The sequence below is a fragment of the Carlito syrichta genome, unplaced genomic scaffold (assembly GCF_000164805.1).
Source record: "Carlito syrichta isolate Samal-C Ts95f unplaced genomic scaffold, Tarsius_syrichta-2.0.1 Scaffold309384, whole genome shotgun sequence".
NCBI lineage: Eukaryota > Metazoa > Chordata > Mammalia > Primates > Tarsiidae > Carlito > Carlito syrichta.
In genome coordinates, this window is record NW_007253480.1 from 158,873 (window position 1) to 178,717 (window position 19,845).

The window sequence follows — 19,845 nt, forward strand, 5'->3', positions numbered from 1 at the left end:
CCGCCGGGGGACCCGGCAGCCTGCGTTCTGAAACTTTCCTCCGCGGGGCGGGGCGGCGTGGGGGTGGGGGCGGGGGTGGGGGCGGGGATCACCCCCGGGGCGCGTCTGCAAGAACTGGGGCTGCGACCTTGGGTCCGGTTGGAACAGCGCCAGGGGACCGCCGCCGCGCGAGGTGAACGTGGGGGCCAGACTCGCCGCGGCCTGCAGGGCGCAGACCCGGAGTGTCTCAAACCAAATAACCCAGGCTGGAAACGACCCGGCGAGGGTTCCGTGGGGTCAGGGCGTGCGCGTCCGAGGTATGGACGCGTCCTTGAACTCAGGGCGGAGGAGGCGTGAAGAGAACCCGAGTGGCTCAGCGACTAGGAAGGCGGTGTTTGCAGCAAGATCCGAAGTTGCAGAGACTGCGTGACGCATACAGTTCATTCACTGGGTAGCAAATTAGAAGCGCGGAGGATTCATTATTTAACAAAGGTGAAAGGGCCGGAAAATTCGCCAGTTGCAACATCGTTGTAAAGTATTCTGAGATGCAGTGAAAGCTGGGAGAGAAAAATGCTTTTTCTTCTTGGGGAGGTTTGGGAAGGCCTCACGGAGAAGGTGATTTTCTTTAGGATACACGTACTGTACTTTTCTAAACTCTTGCCTGGAACGTCCTAAGACAGTGACCCTCAAACTTTTTGGTAATAGGACTCCTTTACGCTCTTAAAATTAGAGGGCCCCAAAGATCTTTTGCTTACGTAGGTTATATCTATCCACATAAATATCAATATGTATCTACAAAACTGAGAAACCTTACAAATATTTAGTTCATTTTAAAATAACAATAATAAGCTCAGTACATGTTAACACAAATATCATTTTAAATGAAAAATACATTTTCCTGAACAAACAGATAAAAAGTACTTGACCTTGTTTTACATTTTTGCAAATCCCTTAATGTCTGGCTTAATAGAAAACAGCCAGATTCTCTTAATCTGCTTCTGTGCTGTCTATTGCAGTAAGTTACTTTAGTTGAAGTATGGGAAGAAAATCTCCCCTCACAGAGAATATTGGAAAGGGAGAGACAAGAAGGACCTTCTGAATGTGCCAATGACTACAGTTTTATTGTAACCAGCTTCTTAAACTTTAACGTGTTTATGAGTTACTTGGGGATCTTGTTAAAGTATGGATTCTGATTCAGTAGGTCTGGGTTGAGGCCTGACACTGTGTATTTATAACCAGCTCCCAGATGTTGAGGAATTGCCGGTGTTTTAAAATGTTAAATGGGGCTTTAAAAAAACTTACAGTCTAACTGGTAAGATTAGTAGCAGCTGGGGGGGGGAGGCTGCTTTTTTTCAGTACAGGTTTCTTTGTATTCAGACTAAAACATACAAGTTCCAACAAACTTGCTAGCAGGTGTTGATTTTCTTCCCTCTATATATTATATATTCTCTTGACCACCTTTGGCTGACCTGGAAGTGTTTATTCTTTTCCCTTTTTTTTTTGCTTTCCTGTGTCTTAGTGTATTTTACTTAGAAATAGTCCAAAGCGTTCTTTAACGCAACATTTTAAGATCCGGGCCTACTTGAGTATAAATTCTGGCGCTAACATTCACTTATTATGTTGGCAAATGATTCAGTGTCTTACAGTCCTAGTTCCCCAGTCTCAGCATATTTTTTTTTCCTCTGAGGAAGAAATCTCAAGTAGGGAAAATCTATTTGGACAGATATGTGCTTTATAGTTTTAGACTACGAGCAAGAAATCAGAGCCAGTCGTTTCAATGATAAGGGATCAAGTCAATTTCAGTTTATGTGCTGCCACAGGGCAGTGATCTGCAAGGCCTCCTGCATGTCCTGGTCCCCTGTTCCCTTTGACCTCATCTCCTTCTCTTGCCCTTACTCAGTCTGTGCAACTGGGCTTGTTTGCCCTTTCTTCAGAACACATCAGACACCATCTAGACCTACAGCCTTTGCTCTAGTTATTCTTTTGCTCTGAATTTTTTTTTTAATAGAAACATGCTTGGCAAACTGTCACCTTCAATGGTTGGCTCAGACCTCACCTTTCGAGTTTCACCTACCCTGACTGCACTGTTTCATAGTGCAGCTGCTGTTCCTGCCTAGTCCCGGACACACACCCCTGATCCCTTCTCCACTCTTCTTTTTCCATAGAACTTATCACCTTCTAAGCTATATGATTTGTTTCTTTACTGTGTTTATGATTTGGATGGAGTGGGGAAGAGAGAGAGATTGACAGAAGGAGGAGACTGACTTCCTCTTCTTAGAAGGTCACCAATTTTATCAGATTAAGACCCCACCCTTTTGACCTCATTTTGCCAAAAACCCTACCTCCAAATCCAATCACCCTGAGGGTTGGGCCTTCATCCTATGAATTTTGAAGGAACACAGTTTGGTCATTAGCATTAAACAAAGATACATAAACCAAACTAATAAACTAAATAAAATAATCCATGTCAGGGGGACAAAAAGGTTGAAACCATCTACATGTCAACAAACAAGACTGATTCAGTAATAATGGTACGTTACCCAGATTAACTGTAACCTTTAAAAATAGTAATCGGCAGCCACCAGGTTTGCTCTCCGGCTGGGCTGCCCTGGGCACAGGAAGGCCGGGCTCCCTCTCGCCGGGGCTTCTCCTGCACTGGAGTGCCCACCTCACACTCCTCTGGGCCGGGCCTGTCCGCCAGGAAGATGTGGAAGACGCCAGTTCCACTCGGAGTCATGGGAAGCGCATTGCTCTGGGTCCTGGCACAGAGAACCAGCACAGTCGGGCCAGAAGATGACCCTGTGACCCCAGGTGGGGACGAGAACACTTTGCCCCAAGGTGCAGAGAAAGATGTGGTAACCCCAGGAGCCCATGAAGAGTCCTACAAGTCTCCTGGCTTGACAACTCTGGTGGCAACAAGCACCAAGTGTCTAACAGATGTTTCCACTGAGGACTGGCCAACTCCAGAAAGCACATGCATGCCCAGGAAGAAAACCAGAGCACCACAGCTCTAAATGTGGCAACTAGTCAGTCAGTCTATGGAGAAAGTGGATGGAGAAACACATACAAATGATAATTAATAAGACTTTACGAATATGTTGTGATGTTTACTTAAAAACTGAAAACAAACCCTTTAAGTCTACTTTGGTTAGTTACAGTAAATAGGTCTTTTCTAGATAAATACTAGAAAAAAGAAACCAATCCAACTAAGGAAGAGAGAAACCTACATCAGAATGTGATGCAAAACAAAAATAAAAATCTTTTGACAATATTTGGATGTATGATAAGACAGTTTTTAGATGTGAGCTTGAAAATATACAAAGTGTTGCATAGATTTTCAAAATTTCTTTCATGGGTACCTCAGAAGGAAAAAAAAGCTGAAGACCTAACAACTATAGAACAGTCTTTTTTTTTTTTTTTTTTGAGTTGTAGTCTCACTCTGTTACCCAGACTGGAGTGCAGTGGCCGCTCCCGGCCACCGCAACCTCGACCTGCTGGGCTCTGGCGATCCTTCCGCCTCAGCCTTCCAAGTAGCTGGAACTACAGGTGTGCGCTACCACGCCCGGCTAATTTTTGATTTATTTTAGAGATGAGGTCTCACCAAGTTGCCCAGGCGGGTCTTGAACCCCGGGCTCAGGCAATCCACTCACCTCAGCCTCCCAAAGGCGTGGAATTACAGGCTGAACCACCAGGCCCAGTGAACAGTCTTATTTTAAGCTTGGTATGCATGTTGGAGGGGTGTAATGAGCATGGGTCTTGAATAATTCCATATGAAGCCTTATAAAAATTGGTGAGCATTTTGATTTACACCCAGATTGGCTCTGTAATGTGGCAATGACATCAACACAGTTTACATCTTATACACCTGCCATTTGAAATTGGGATTCTGGATAAAATACTAATTATGGAAGGTTTGCATTATTGTAGACATTGTACATGACATGAAAAATTATCGTATTATTCCATAGTACTATCTGAATTTTTGCCTTTAATCCACATGTCCCATGTGACAGCATAGTGTGTAACAACATGGTATGTCAACTCAACTCAGACCTGTGGTGAGTTCTAGGCATTGTTCTCTGTATGGATTTGGAACTAGAGACTGGGTTGAATAATAATGATAAACTACCTCTTAATCCTAGTTCGGTGAGGTAGATCCTGTCGAAAGTGGTGACGCTTAAATTTGAACCCAGGTTTGTTATATTTCAAACTCTTTTTACTTGCCTCTAAAGTGCTTCTGGGAAAGAAATTGGGGTTCCGTGCTGTTCGGTAGCATTAGGTTGGCTATGAAGAGTAATCATCACTTAATTTTCTTGTTACATATGTATCTTTAAAGATGTTCCCATTCTGGAGGGACAGAACGTCTAGAAACAGCTTCTGCTAAAAAATTAACAGATGTAGGAACTAGAAGAATCTTTTCTTCAGAGCATGACATTTTCCGGGAAAGTGTCAGGAAGTTTTTTCAAGAAGAAGTGATTCCTCATCACTCAGAGTAAGTGACCCATTTTCCTTTAATGCGATGCACAGAAAGGAGTGCGATAGGACCATTTCCTAGGATGCTGTGTATTGTGGAACAGAAAAAAAAAATACTATGCTCAGTGCTTTATTAACCTTTTTGCTGTTTTTCACCGTAACACTGTTAGAGCCCAGGAGCTCCTGGAATGGATTTTAAAGTGTATAGCGCAAAAAGAAGAAAATCTGATAATTTGAAACAATTTGAAAAACATGGAGAAGTGGTAACAAAACACTAGTCAGTTTCATAGTCTTTTTTTTTTCTGCTTCATGAATTTATTAAAATATGTGAAAGCTCAAAAGGCCAGCATAATACAGATCTTGGTAGGAAATTGGCTTCCACTAAGGATTTTTACTGCTGGGTGTTTCTTGATTAACTAATTGCTGATTACTGCACTGACCATAAACTTATTATTTCTATTAAAATAAGATGTTTTTCTGTGTCCAAATTCACTTGAATGTCCATACAACTGCTCCTCAACTTAGGATGGGGTTGCATCTTGATAAATCCATTGTAAGTTGAAAATATCATAAGTTAAAATGCATTGTAATTATGTTAACACTGTTATTTACACAAAAACACACAAAACTTCTCAGTGCTGTTATTATGTAAAAGCCAGAAAGCAAAAGATAAGTAAAAACAAGAGAGAAAATGTTCAGGAATGTCATAGGTTTGTGAGGTTTTATACATCTACCCTACCAAACATATAGCTCTGCCCAGCCTACCTTAAACATGCTCAACACTTACAATAGCCTACGGTTAGGCAAAATCATCTAAAATGAAGCCTGTTTTATAATAAAGTATTGACTAGCTCATATACTTTATTAAGTACTGTACTGAAAGTGAAAAAAAAATGGTTGTATAGGTCCTCAAAGTATGATTTCTGCTGAATGCATATCACTTTCACACCATCTGTGTCTGATAGTTGTAAGTTAAACCATCAGATAGTTGTAAGTTGAAACCAGGGAATATCTGTACTTTACAACATTTAGAATGGTTTTAAAATATTATTTTAAAACAGCTTTCGTTAGGTTTTTCTAATACTTTCTTGGTAAGGTTGACCAAAATTAGCTGCACTCAGAAGCCTTGACTAGTCTTTGATGAAAAGCAACTAGCTTCTTAAAGACAAGAGGCGTCTTGCTTTTTAGAGAGGCTTGCCCATGCCAGACCTTTCTGGTATGAAACTTTTACTGGCCCTTTCTTTCCTCAAAGAAACTTTTTCTTCTTTCTCTAAGAAACTTTGTTTTAAAACTTAGATAAATAAATACAAGAGAGACGTAGTATACCTTGCTTTAGGAGAATCTTTTTTGTTTCTTCATTGCTTTTATATTTTGTTCCAGAAGAAAAATGTTATGAAGCTCCTGAAATTAAAATATAGAAGTTGATAACTTTTGGATCACTAATAAAATATTTTTAATAATAAAATATTCTCAAAGCTACTTTAGGTAATAACTACATCAAACACATAATAACCAAACTCTTTTTTTTAAAAAAAAAATGTTGTGGTGTCTGTATTTACCGTCAGTCAAATACCTCATATCTTACTAACTATATCTACCACTTAAATGGACAAAAATTCTCAGATTTTTTCCCACTATCTCCAATTAACTGTCTATTTCTGCATCATACCATTCTTACTTTTAAAAAAGAAAAACTGAGGTTGCACAGTCTTATTCAGTGTCTAACATTTTCAGAAAACTCATTTGAGAGAGCAGTGCTGCAAGGTACTTCTGTTCTTCCACTTTTCCTGGGTAAACAGGAATAAGATTGCTAACTTTGTCAGTTTTGATATACTTGTTCAGCACTTTAAGAAAATGTGCCAATGAGAACTGCCTTTACAAGACAGTTTGGGCAAATTCCCATGACCACATGGCACAACTAAGCTTGCACTGGGAAAGCACCAACTGAGCAGAACTACATCAATGCATATCAGTGGGCATAATGTTCAAGTCCCAAAAATAGAATGGGAGGAAGGAAGTGACAAATATAAAGAAGAAAAGAAGAGAAAAAGGAGAAGAAATGATACAAGAGTCAGATGCAAGTAGAAGTGCATGACCAATGTCAACAATTGCCTTAAGAGTACATTTCCGCACAAAAACACTCAGAAATTCAAAGTTATGGCCACTTAAATAATATGAGAAAAGTTTCTCTGATTTTGAAAAATATGTTCTTTGCAGATGGGAGAAAGCTGGAGAAGTGAGTAGGGAGCTTTGGGAAAAAGCTGGAAAACAAGGTCTGCTCGGTGTCAATATTGCAGAGCATCACGGTGGTATCGGCGGGGATTTGTACTCCTCAGCAGTTGTGTGGGAGGAGCAGTAAGTATGGAGACATTGGAAGTTGAGTCTTGTAAGCACACAGTTCACCTTTCTTGGATGATAAAAATGCTTTCTAATCTTGGAGAATTTAAAATTCAGTGCAAAATTTAAAAGTTATACCACTCATATCCCCTTGCACATTGTTTGAATGTGGGAAGATAAGAAAATCCCCCTTTAAGTCATTGAGAGAGGAGCTGTTGAAAATTAAAGAGATAGTTTCATTTCTTGTTGACGCTTACAGTTATTTTCCCCCGTTAAAATTACATTTGAAAGAGAACAGCAGAGTAGGAAAATATTTGCATTAAATATACTAGAAGCGTAATGTATAAAAACAAAGATTTCAGTTGAAAATGGGCAAAAGATGTGAAGAAAAGAATGTTCAAAAAAGAAATGCAAGTAAATTTTTTTAAATAAGGAAAGTTTATTCTTACTCCCAATCAAATGCAAGTTAAATTGATCAGGAAGTATTATTTTGAGTATCTACAAAACTGATGAAAATTAGAAATCTTAATACCCAGTACTGACAAGATTATAGTGAAAGTGATACACTCATACACTATAAATTAGAGCAATAAACATTTTGGGGATTTTTAAAAGGTGAAAATAGATGGATAGACAGATAAATAGATAGATAGATAGGTATAGATATATATGAATATGTTCCTGCTCTTTGACCTAGAATGTCATTTTGGAGAATTTATCTTAAGAAAATAATTTAATAAGAAAAATAGAAGGTGTGTTCAGAAATTATTTTCATGTTAGATCATAATTCCCAAATTTTGAAGCAATCTAAATGTCCAGCGGTGGGAGATGAATAAGTAAATTATGGTACATAAACAGTTTGGAATGTTTTGCAGCTATTTAAGATTTTGATTAAAAACTAAAGAAAAAGAAGACTTTGTTATATCACATAATGAAGAAGAAAACAACAAAGTACAAAATTCACACCATGATTGGGTGTATATTAGAATATATCCTTATGGCAAGGGTAATTTGCCATAATCAAAATAGTTGCTGTGTTAGAGGAATACAACTGTAGTGATTAAAGTTTTAAAATATTTTCTCTTTTAATTAAATAAATGTTCATTGAACTCTGATAGAACACTATTACCGTGTTAGAGCCAGAAATTAAAAGATGAGTAAAAATACAGAGAGAAAAAGTTCAGCAATGTGATAGCTTTGTAAGGAGGCTATTAGCCCACAATGTAGTGAGACCTTGAATACTTTGTTACTTTATTAGTCATTTTTAAATTGGAAATCGAAGAAACTAAAAACAGAACAAAATAGCTATGTTGTACTTTATGTTTTCTCCCTTTTTTTTTTCTTTTTAAGAGCATATTCAAATTGTACAGGCCCAGGTTTTAGTCTTCATTCAGATATTGTTATGCCCTATATTGCAAACTACGGCTCGGAAGAACAGATTAAGCGCTTCATCCCCCAGATGACTGCAGGCAAGTGTATTGGTGCCATCGCAATGACAGAGCCTGGGGCTGGAAGGTAAGTGATAATTTAGTTGGCTTTGAATTCTTGGAAGCAGTGCCCTAACATTTTCAGTAGCTGGCTTATTTAAGACTCTGAGCTAATGTGTTGGAAGGAATACAAAGATGAGCATGGCATAATTCATGACCTCAAGTAACTTAAAACTCCAGTAGGAAAATAACAATAAAGTGTACTGTAATATATGCTGTGTTTGAGATATTAGCATCGTTTTATGCAAAGAAAATGGTAGGGATGAGTTGAATTTTCAGCATAATAAATTTTAGATGTAGGGTGAGAATCACATGTAAATGTCAAGCAATTTGTTTAAAAAGGTATATTTGGAACTCTGGTGACAGGGTGAGGTAGCAACAGGTTTTAAAAGTCTTACGCATAGGATGAACTTGGTGGTTCAGACTGTAATCCCAGCACTTTGGGAGGCCGAGGCGAGTGGATTACTTGAGCCCACGGGTTCAAGACCAGCCCGGGCAACTTGGAGAGACCTCACCTCTACAAGAAATAAAAAATTAGTCGGGCGTGGTAGCACATGCCTGTAGTTCTGGCTACTTGGAAGGCTGAGGCAGAAGGATCGCTGGAGCACAGCAGGTCAACACCAGGGTGGCCGTGAGTATGCCTTGGCACTCCAGTCTGGGGGACAGAGTGAGACTCCAACTCAAAAAAAAAAAAAAAATCTTTTGCATAAATCAAAGCGTTGACACAAAGGGAATGAATAAGATCATGTATTCAGTCATTTGCTGCTTATTTAGTAAGTGCCTTCCATGTGCCAGATATACAGTGGTGTATATTTTTAACTATTTTAAATATTCTATATATACCGTCCAAAAATTTAAGAAAAATCTACAAACTGGAGCTATGCCATTATCTGTATTTCCTGTAGAATATATGTTCCTGCAGAGAAGAATTGTTTTAGTAAACTATGTATAGACTTTAGTGACTGATTCTTTATACTTACTTAAGATGAAAATTATGATGTTAGAATACAACAACAACAGCTTTAAACTATTCACTATCAGCGTCTACCCTTTTGATGATAATCAGGCCACAGATTGGTTCACATACCTCTGTCATTTAACCTATCTTTCAGGTAGCTGGCTCTATATTATATTAATAGAATCTCCTCTTGAAACTTACTTATGATGTTCGAAGTGATCAGATGTATGATGAATACATTTTGAATTCATGTGTTGAGGGACCTCAAAACCACCTCCAGTTTTAGTGATTTGCTAGGAGAACTCACAAAACAACTGATGGCTAAGATTTATTACAATAAAGGATACAAAGCCAAATCAACCAAAGGAAAAGTCTCATGGAGCAAAGTCCACAGCAAACCAGAGGCAGTTGCCAAGAGTCCTTTCCCAATGAAATCACACAGGACATGCTTAATTCCTTCAGTAAACATGTTATGACTTGTGTGAAATGTTGTCTACTGGGACATTGCCTTGCTAGAGTCTGGTATGGCCATGTGCTCTTTGAGCCATGGCTGATGCCATGCTTCCTGGCTTTGGTCCCCCTCCCCCACCTTGGGGAGGTGAATCTTCTCTCTTCCTTCTCATTCTCTCTTTAATTTACTTTTTTTTTTTTTTTTGAGTTGGAGTCTCACTCTGTTGCCCAGACTGGAGTGCAGTGGCCGCTCCCAGCCACCGCAACCTTGACCTGCTGGGCTCCGGCGATCCTTCCACCTCAGCCTTCCAAGGAGCTGGAATTACAAGCATACGCTACCATGCTCGGCTGATTTTTTGATTTATTGTAGAGATGAGGTCTCGCTGCCCAGGCGTGTCTGGAACCCACGGGCTCAGGCAATCCACTCACCTCAGCCTTCTTTAATTTACTTTTAAATAAACTCTTCTTTCTTAAAAAAAAAAAAAAAAAGAAAAGAAAAGAAATGAAATGTTGTCTACCAAAGTGTAGCTCATTAGAGACTCAGTGCCCAGGATTTTGTTAGAGGCTGGTCATAGGGCACCCTCTACCTTGTGTGAACCAAAAGTTGAGATTCCAAGAAGGAAAGCAGATGTTCAGTATAAGCCATTATTAATTGCACAAGCAGTTTAGACACAGTAAGCCACCCTTATCAATACCGAGAATGATTGGAACCCTCCTGAAATCCAAGTTCTCAGATGTCAGCCAAGGCAGTGTTGTCATAGGCCTTTCTATAGCAGTCTGGGGCCTGCTATATTTATTCTTTCTGTACACTTGGTGTTTTTAACACTGTATTTCAGCAAATGTTTACTGAATGTTTGTATATGCAAAGCAACATGCCAGGCACAGAGTGTATAAACATGATCTTGGTATATACCACGTCCTTAAAAAGCTTGAGTTGGGTAAATGGACTAGGGAGAGAGATAATACCATTTTATTAATAGCTGAAATTCAAAGTAAGTGCTCTATGAGACTATATTATTATGTTTTTATTTTAAAGATGCGAAGTACAATTCGGGATTAGGTATACAAATGGTCCCTTGTACATAAAGTTTGGACCTGACTTTGGTTCCTACTTTGCCTGGTTTGAGATCAGGTACCCTTATTGATGAAGTGTGCCCCCTCTTCCTTGGCAGTGTCCTGCTTCTGCCAATCCCTTTCTTGTAGTATTATAACTGTTCAGCTGCTTATGAGTGAGAACACGTGGTACTCAGTTTTTTGTTTCTGTGATAGATCACTAAGTATTACAGACTCTAAATCCATCCAAGTTGCTGTGACGTTCATAGTTTTGCCCTTCTTGATGGTTGTATAATATTCCATTGTGTATATGTACCACTTTTTAAATGTACAGTCCACTTTTTGATGAGTAGCATGGTTGGTTCCATATTTTTGCTATTGTGATAGCCCTGCAATAAATATGTGTGCACAGATTTCCTTTTTGTAGAATGATTTGAGTTCCTCCGGGTATATTCCCAGAAGGGGGATTGTTGGGTCATGTGGAAGGTCAATTTTGAGATCTTTTAGGAATCGCCACACTGTTTTCCACAGAGGTTGTACTAGTTTACGCTCCCAGCAGCGGTGTAGAAGTGTTCCTTTTTCCGGTATCCTCTTCAGCATCTGCTGTTTTCTGAGTTATTGATGATAGCCATCCTGACTGGAGTTAGGTAGTATCTGGGTGTGGTTTTGATTTGCATTTCTTTAATGATTAGTGAGGCAGAGAGCACTTTTCATGTATCTGTTGACTGCATTTAGGGTTCATCCAGATAATCCATGATAACCTCTCCGTCTCAATATCCCTAAATTAATCACATCTGCAAGACCCTTTTTTTCCATATAAGAAAACACAGACTTTAGGGTTATCTTTGGGGTTATTATCCAGCCTAACACAGAGAGTGATTTAAAAATCACTATGCTATTGACTATAAAACACAAAGACCACATACAACAAGAAGAAACAGAAACATTTCACAACAATAAGTGATGTGGACTATTTTATATGTAGGTGCTATTTTTTGTAAGCTATTCATGAAAATTGGAAATGTTCTACTTTTAGAACAGGTTTCTTAGAGAAAATCATTTGAGACATAGGAATTTAATAACTAAATTTTGATAAACAGGTAGGGGAAGGAACCAAGGTATATAGATGCAGCTAAGCACATGGTGACACAGAATCTCAGGGATTAGTAAGTGTTGAAATGTGATCTGAGTCCAGTTTGAGGTCTTGAATGTTAGCTGGACTTTGCTGTCCTGCTTTATAAAAATCAAGCAAGTTTATATAATCTTAACCATATATTCATTTGTGTGAGTGCTTATATGATTTTTCAGAGCAAATGTGTGAGCCTTTTCAATATTGAACAATTTTTATCATCGTTGTCACTACAGTTTGAATAATTTCCTTACATAACAGCATTTGCATAATTTAATTTTTATTAGTTGATGAACTTTTTATCATTCATTTCAATTATAGTGACTTGCAAGGAGTAAGAACAAATGCCAAGAAGGATGGAAGTGACTGGATTCTCAATGGAAGCAAGGTGTGTAAAGAGATACTTCTGTAGCCTCTCCAGAGGCTATGGGTGACAGCATCTCGGATACTAATCATTATTAATTCTGTTGTGTCTGGAGACTCACACAGGAACTGAGTTCACTTAAGTTGCTTTGGGGACAGTAAGAAATGTACATTTATAATACAGAAGATCTGTGATAGCTTCTTCTGTGTTCCATTTTGCCTGTCTCCTCACTAATGTGGCAAAGGTCGTTTTCGCTTCCAAACGCCCTTATCAGACTGGAACAGTGGAAGGTTAGACAACCAATTCTTAAACTTTCCATTGCTAAAGGTTGGGAAAAAAGCTTTCACATAAATATCAAGAAGACTCAAAAAATCCTAGAAGATAAAGATATCAGTGATAGAATTCGAGAACCCTTCAGTCCTTGTCAGTTCGCTCACTGATAGAATTGAGAGCCCCTCCGATTAAGGTTAAAAATGGACTCAGTTGTAAATATATTCCTTAGAATCTGATATCACTCAAGGAAAATGATATTGCCACCTAAAATTGTATGTGGCGTTCACTCAGTTAGCATTTGCTGTTGAGTGAGTGTTAAGGAAAGACGTTCATTCTCTATACAGTTTTTTTTGTTTGTTTGTTTTGTTTTTTTTGAGTTGGAGTCTCACTCTGTCGCCCAGACTGGAGTGCAGTGGCCGCTCCCGGCCACTGCAGCCTCGACCTGCTGGGCTCCGGCGATCCTTCCGCCTCCGCCTTCCAAGTAGCCAGAACTACAGGCGCGCACTACCACACCCGGCTGATTTTTTTATTTATTGTAGAGATGAGGTCTCGCTGCCCACGCGGGTCTCGAACCCGCGGGTTCAGGCAGTTCACTCACCTCAGCCTCCCAAAGGCGCGGGATTACAGGCTGAGCCACCGAGCCCGGCCTCTATACAGTTTTAAGGAAATCTTTCTGAGAATATGTTCCAAAGTCTCTTGAAGAACTAGTTTCTGTTTTTTTGGTAAAGGCTAATAGCTTTGTATTCACAAAATTGAATCACTGGTGTTCTTCAAATATACTTTAAGAAATATTATTCTAAATTATTCGTCCTAATAATTATAATAATCAGTTAACTCTCTGCAGACAGAGGACTTGTTCTGATAGAAGAGAAGGATATTTACTCAAAAGTGAAATGAGAACTACATTCCCTTATGTCTCTGGTTTTCTCAGCAGGCCCTGCCTGCTCAGTTGTGTTTTATTGTGGGAACCACCCAGGAAAGGTACTGCTGACTCTTTCAAAACTCTATTAGGAATCACAAAAAACTGAAAGCAAGAGAAAGTAAAGGAATGGGTAAGCAGGTATAGTACATCTGAACTAATATGAAACCATTAAAATATCCACACAAAGTTTATAACAGCATGGGAAAATAGCTGTATGTTAATAATAAAGGAAAAAACAAGATTCTCGAATGCAAATATGTAAAAATTTAACAATGTTGAAAGAAAATCAAAGAGAAAGGAAATTTACAATGATGTTTGTGTTATGTATGCATAGAGAATTATTTTTTCCCTTTTTTATGACATTACATCCTATCTATATAATATTTAGCATGAGGATCTATTATTTTATAAACTTTTGATCCCCCGCCTCCCAAAAATGCTGACCCTCGTTAGGGATAACTTCAGAGCTATCCAAACTTTTGACTGTCATAATTGGGAAACCAACTGACAAAGTCTGCTTACGAGGACAATTCTCTTATAACTTTATTAGAAAGGGGAATCCATTGTAGTAGAAACACTCACATTAGGTCAAGCTGTCATAGAAATCATTCAGAATTTATTAACTCTTTTCTGTGATTACTTCCAAGAAGAACGTTTGGAGAACTCCACTTGATTTTACCAAAATGAGATCAAAATATTGAAGTGGATCATTTTTATCCTAAGGGCTGCTTTTTCCTTTCTTTCTATTCCATTGTTTGTCTGTCATATAGAGTTGCTACATGTCTGAGACCATGTATTTTAGAACATACAGGATTCCTGGATGCTCTGTGATTCAAACAAAAAACATCATAATTCAGTGGAGGCAACTACACAAATGGTGACTGTTATCTTAGAAAGGTCAGAAATTGGAAGACTTACAAGGCTTTTGAACAAGGGAATGGTGTAATCAAATACGATGACTCCAAATCTTTATCTAAGGCATGTTTCTTGCTCCTTTCTGGAGCAAAACTATTGAGAAAATATTTTTTGCCACGATGTATAGAATTTTTTTGAGAAATATATTTTTCAAAATATATTTTAAAAACATCCTTGAAGGCCTCCTATATGCCAGAAACTTTTTTTAGCACTGAGGGTAGATATATGAATAAGAAATGACTAAAAATAGGGAAGGAGATTTAGAGTCCTTTATTATTATGTTGTCTATAACCACCCCGCCGCCACCAACCTTCATTTGCTGTCATGTGGACAATACTAACATCATTTTCTTTCTTTCTTTTCTTTTTTTTTGGGGGGGGGGGTTGGAGTCTCACTCTGTCGCCCAGGCTGGAGTGCAGTGGCATGATCACGGTTTCTGCAGACTCAATTTCCTGAGCACAGGTGATCCTTCCGCCTCAACCTTCCAAGTAACTGGAACTACAGGCATGTGCCACCACGCTTGGCTAATTTTTTTGATTTGTTGTAGAGACAGGTCTCACCAAGTTGTCCAGGCTAGTCTCGAACCCTGGACTCAGGCAATCCTCTCGCATCCGCCTCCCAAAGTGCTGGGATTGCAGGCATGAGCTACTGTGCCCATTTTACTAATATCATTTTCTAGTTGACCATTTTTTGTATGTATCACCCCTTTGCATTTTAGAGCACTGATCCTATAAAGGGCATGGAGGTTAAGTTGTGAGAGTAACCAACATCACTGTATACCCCTACTATTTCAAAGGGAGAGGGATAAATACAGATCATTTATATTCTGTTTGATAAATGCCAAGATGATGGTCAATTCGGGGTGGTGTGGTAGTGCTTAACTCAGCCTGGAAAATTTGAGACTTTGGGGGCAATGTTGTGTCTGAACTGTCTAGGGTGAGTGGAATTCACTGTAGCAGAGTTGGCCTCCCAGGTACAGGAAACAAGATTTTCAAAGGCCCATAGGTCAGGAAGGCCTTGGAATGTAAAGGACAGCAAGTCGTCTGTAGAACAGGGGATTGGGGAAAGCGTGGGACAGGAGAGACAAGCTAATGCCAGTTGGAGATGAGTTTTGCATGTTCTGCTTAGGGTTTCAAATTTATCCCAAAGCCTACTAGGAAATGTGTAAGTGTGGTCAGATTCCATTTTAGAAAGCTCTGTCTGGCATATGATGGATGATACAGTGCTGTAGCGTGATCAGTTGTAGGAACTTAAGCAAGAAATGATGAGGGCCAGAAATAAGGTAATGGTAATAGAAGGGAAAGCCAGTGAATAGACATAAACGTATTAAAGTGGATTAGAAAGAACTGGACGCTGAATTTAATATAAAACAGGATGATAGCATGATTTATTGAAGCATTTATGGAGATAAGAAAATAGGTTGATATTCTGTATTAGATTGAAGTAGGGCTGGGAAGGACTATGTCACCCATAAGTCATCAGGTGAAACTGTCTGAAAGCAGGTAAATATACAGGTCTAGATCCTAGCAAGAAATATGCCTTAGATGATGATCTGGAGTCATCAGTATGTAGAGGGTAGCTAAAGCCATGGAAGAGGTTGAGATGATACAGGAAAGGTGAAGAATGAGAAGATAATTATTAGTATTTGCTCTGGGCATGTTTTGTTTCTGAATCAATGTCATCTGATAATGCCTCCCATTCGGTTTGTTATTTCTCCCTCCTTAATCATAGTCTCTTGTTTAGGCCGTTTTGAAAGTAGGTTATCAATTATAACAATTAAAAGTAAGTCTTTGTGAAAACCGATACATCTGGGAGTGCACATACTTTTTATTTTTTTAGAGATGAGTTCTCGCTGTGTCACCCAGGCTAGAGTGCAGTGGCACAGCCATGGCTTAGTATAACCTCAAACTCTTGGGCTCAAGCAATTCCCCCCACCTCCATTTCCTGAGTAGATGTGACTGTAGACAGACATCATCATGCTCAGCTAATTTTTGTTATTTTTCTCTTTTGTAGCGATGGGGATCCACTCTGTTGCTCTGGCTGGTCTCAAACTCCTGTCTTGGCTTCCCCAAGTGCTTTGGGATTACAGGTGTGGGCCACTGCGCCCAACCCCACATTATTTAATATATAGTGCCATTTAGAGAGGATTCTCTTTTCCTACCATCTAAAATAAAATTTATCATTTTAATAGAAAATGTGATTATATTTTTAAAAGAACAAAGCAATCTATGTTAATTATTGTTATTTGTAGTATTAATAGTGAAGAGAAAAAAGTATAGGCTTCACGTCCCCGATCCTTAATGACCCCACGTGTGAATAATCAACTCTGCAGAAAGTTGGGTAAAGTATGAGGCATGTCTTGTCTGCTTTTGTCTTCTTGAATATGCTTCCCCCAATTGTAACTTGCATGTGGACCTGAACTACTGTGTTCTTGGGGTTTTGCAGGTGTTCATCACCAATGGGTGGTTAGGCGATGTTGTGATTGTAGTCGCAGTCACAAATCGTGAAGCTCGCTCCCCTGCTCATGGTATTAGCCTTTTTCTGGTGGAAGATGGAATGAAAGGATTTATCAAGGGGCGAAAGCTACATAAAATGGGATTAAAAGCCCAGGTAAGTCACAATAGAAATCATATTTGGGTAATAATTGAGTTTGCAGTTACATAGAGGATTACATGTGGCACAAGTATGCCCTACTAGGCCAAATTCCTAAAATATCAATTTCTAAAATATGCCTTTCTGATGTGATCATGGAGATTTATTACGTTTACGCCACTGTATCTCTTTCTGGTCTGGAAATGAATCAGGATGTTTTGAATACCTGCTTTAGAAATGGCAAAATTAGCTACATGCCAAGCTACATATTTATACAGTTTAATGAAGAAAATTAGGAGGTCGGGACAGAAAATACTTTTCTACACATTACCAAAAGCACATATGTTCGGCATGTGTATTAGAAATCCTTAGCTGTCTTTTCCTCGAGAACTGGAAGATGATGGGCCTGGACCCGAATCCCTGGTCTTTCCACTTAACTAGCTGTGTTCAGTCTCTGCCCCGACTTGGCTTACAATTTCTTTGTTTTGTTTCCTATTTCTTACCTGGAAATAATAATAGTCACCTTACTGGAGTATTGGGAGGTTTACTTGAAATCATTCTCTACTTAATTGAATGGTCTTTTAGGATACTGCAGAACTATTCTTTGAAGATGTACGGTTGCCAGCTAGTGCCCTACTTGGAGAAGAGAATAAAGGCTTTTATTACCTCATGCAAGAGCTTCCCCAGGTCAGAAGTGTTTAAAGATTTCATCTTTTCATGAGATAATAAACTGAAGTAAAATAATATAGAACTCTATATATTCATGTATGCAAAACTTGTGAAATAACCAATCATCTGAGTGTTAAAGTTATAACAAAAATATGAGTTTTATAGACTAGATAAGCAAATTACTGAACAAAGGGGTATCCAGTCAAAGCAAATAAAGTGAATAGGAAAAAATAGGTGTTTCAGTTCTCAGATGCTTTCTTGGAATAGTTTTAGCTTCTTAATTACAAGACAGAAACTTTTAGCTTTTTGTAAGGAATTGTCGCCCTAAACATTTGGCATTTTTAAATAATAACTGTGAATCAAAAGGAAAAACGTTAAGTTCAAACTGAAAAGTTTCAGCCACATAAAGTCAGTCTCTAAACATCTGTGTTTTTGGAGTATGGTTGCCAAACATCATTGAGCCTTAGATGCCAGTGTAAGGGGGTATACCTCCCTAGTTATTGCAATGTCACGGGCTAAAGATAAAACTGAGGACAAGGGCTAGGAACACTGGCACTTAAATAGAATATGAAAATCACCAACATGATAGAATCAAACTGTCTAAGGCTGCTTTTACACTAATAGAATTTAACCTATGCACTTTAAGATGCTGATTTCTACAGATATATTAAGTTATATGGTACACGGCGGTCAATAAATAAAAATAAATAACTAGGAACTTTTTTAACTCACATATGAGTAAAGAGAAGAAAAAAATAAAACAAATTACATATATATAATAAAGACATTCATTCATGGGCATGGTGGCATATTGCCAGTTCCAGTTATTCAGGAAGCTGAGACTGGAGGATCACTTGAGGCGAGGGGTTCAAGACCAGCCTGGGCAGCATAGCAAGACCTCAACTCTATAAACAATTTTTTAAAAATCAGCCAGGCATGGTGTGCACCTGTAGTTAAAGCTACTCAGGAGGCTGGCTGAGGTGGGAGGATAGCTGGAGCCCAGGAGTTCGAGGCTGCAGTAGGCTGTGGTCATGCGCCTACACTCCAGCCTGGGTGACGCAACAAGACCACATCTCTGAAAAAGTTTTTAGGCTGGGTACAGTGGCTTCTGCCTGTAGTCCCAGCTCTTTGAGAAGCCAAGGTAGGAGGATTGCTTGAGTTCAAAACCAGCCTGCACAACATAGCAAGATCTCATCTCTACAAAAAATAAAACTAAAAAATTAGCCAAGCATGGTGGTGCATGCTGTAGTCCCAGCTGCTTGAGAGGCTGAGGTGGAAGTACTGCTTGAGCCCGGGAGGTTGAGGCTGCAGTGGGCTGTGATCATGCCACTGCACTCCAATCTGGGTGACAGAGTGAGACTGCAAGTCAAAAAAATTTTTTTAATTAAAAAATAATGACAATTATTCATAAAAATAGTTTTCTTTAGAAAGCTATTACAGATATGTGAAAAAGAATCTGACAAATCTCCAGGGGAGCCTTTTTTTAAAATAAAGAGTTAAGAAATAAAATCATCTTTAGGAGTTTATTATAAAGATTATTCATAAGATTTATTATCATTGCAACTGTGTGAAAAATCACTTCTATAATTAAAATAATGTTTAGGACCTAATTTTTGTGCTATAGGAAAGGCTGTTAATTGCTGACTTGGCCATTTCAGCCTGTGAATTTATGTTTGAAGAAACCAGGAACTATGTTAAACAAAGAAAAGCTTTTGGGAAAACAGTTGCCCACATACAGGTAAGCTTGTCATTATGGTTTACTATTAGACGATATCAGTTTATTCACCTGAAATGAGTCTAGTGTAAACATAAGCTTGGGGTGATTTTCATATACGGTGATATTAGAGACCGTGGAAGTGGATGAGACCACTAAGGGACAGAGAGTAGAAAGCCAAGAAGAGATTCTAGAACGGAGTCCTCGAGAAAAACAACAAGGTTTAAAGATGGAATAGAAAAAGTGGAGCTTGCAAAGATGACTGGGAATGAACAGTTAGAAAGGAGAAAGCAAATCAGGAGAGTAGACTCCATGGAGGAGTGGGACCAAATGCCACTTGGAGGAAAAAGAAGATGAAGGTCAGAGTCTGCTCCTTGAATATCACGGTGTGAAGATCATTTAGTAAGAGCCATTCCTGGTGGTTGGTGGAGGGATGACAGACCAGAGTGAGTAGAGGAGACAGAAATGAGAAAGGAAAGATCCTGATGGCAGGCAACTCTTTCCCGAATTTGGCTGTGAACGTGGTTGAG

General features: G+C 38.9%; 1 protein-coding gene across 1 annotated transcript in view; it reads left to right on the forward strand.

Annotated features, from left to right (window-relative positions):
• Positions 1-2,714: 2,714 nt before the first annotated feature.
• The window catches only part of ACADL (acyl-CoA dehydrogenase, long chain), a 30,843-nt gene continuing 13,712 nt past the window's right edge, over positions 2,715-19,845 (forward strand). Inside the window, exons 1-8 of the mRNA XM_008067190.1 lie at positions 2,715-2,905; positions 4,316-4,471; positions 6,670-6,807; positions 8,140-8,304; positions 12,188-12,254; positions 16,786-16,950; positions 17,518-17,619; positions 19,226-19,339. Of these exons, the coding sequence (XP_008065381.1) occupies positions 2,715-2,905; positions 4,316-4,471; positions 6,670-6,807; positions 8,140-8,304; positions 12,188-12,254; positions 16,786-16,950; positions 17,518-17,619; positions 19,226-19,339 (1,098 nt within the window). The remainder of the gene's footprint in view (positions 2,906-4,315; positions 4,472-6,669; positions 6,808-8,139; positions 8,305-12,187; positions 12,255-16,785; positions 16,951-17,517; positions 17,620-19,225; positions 19,340-19,845) is intronic.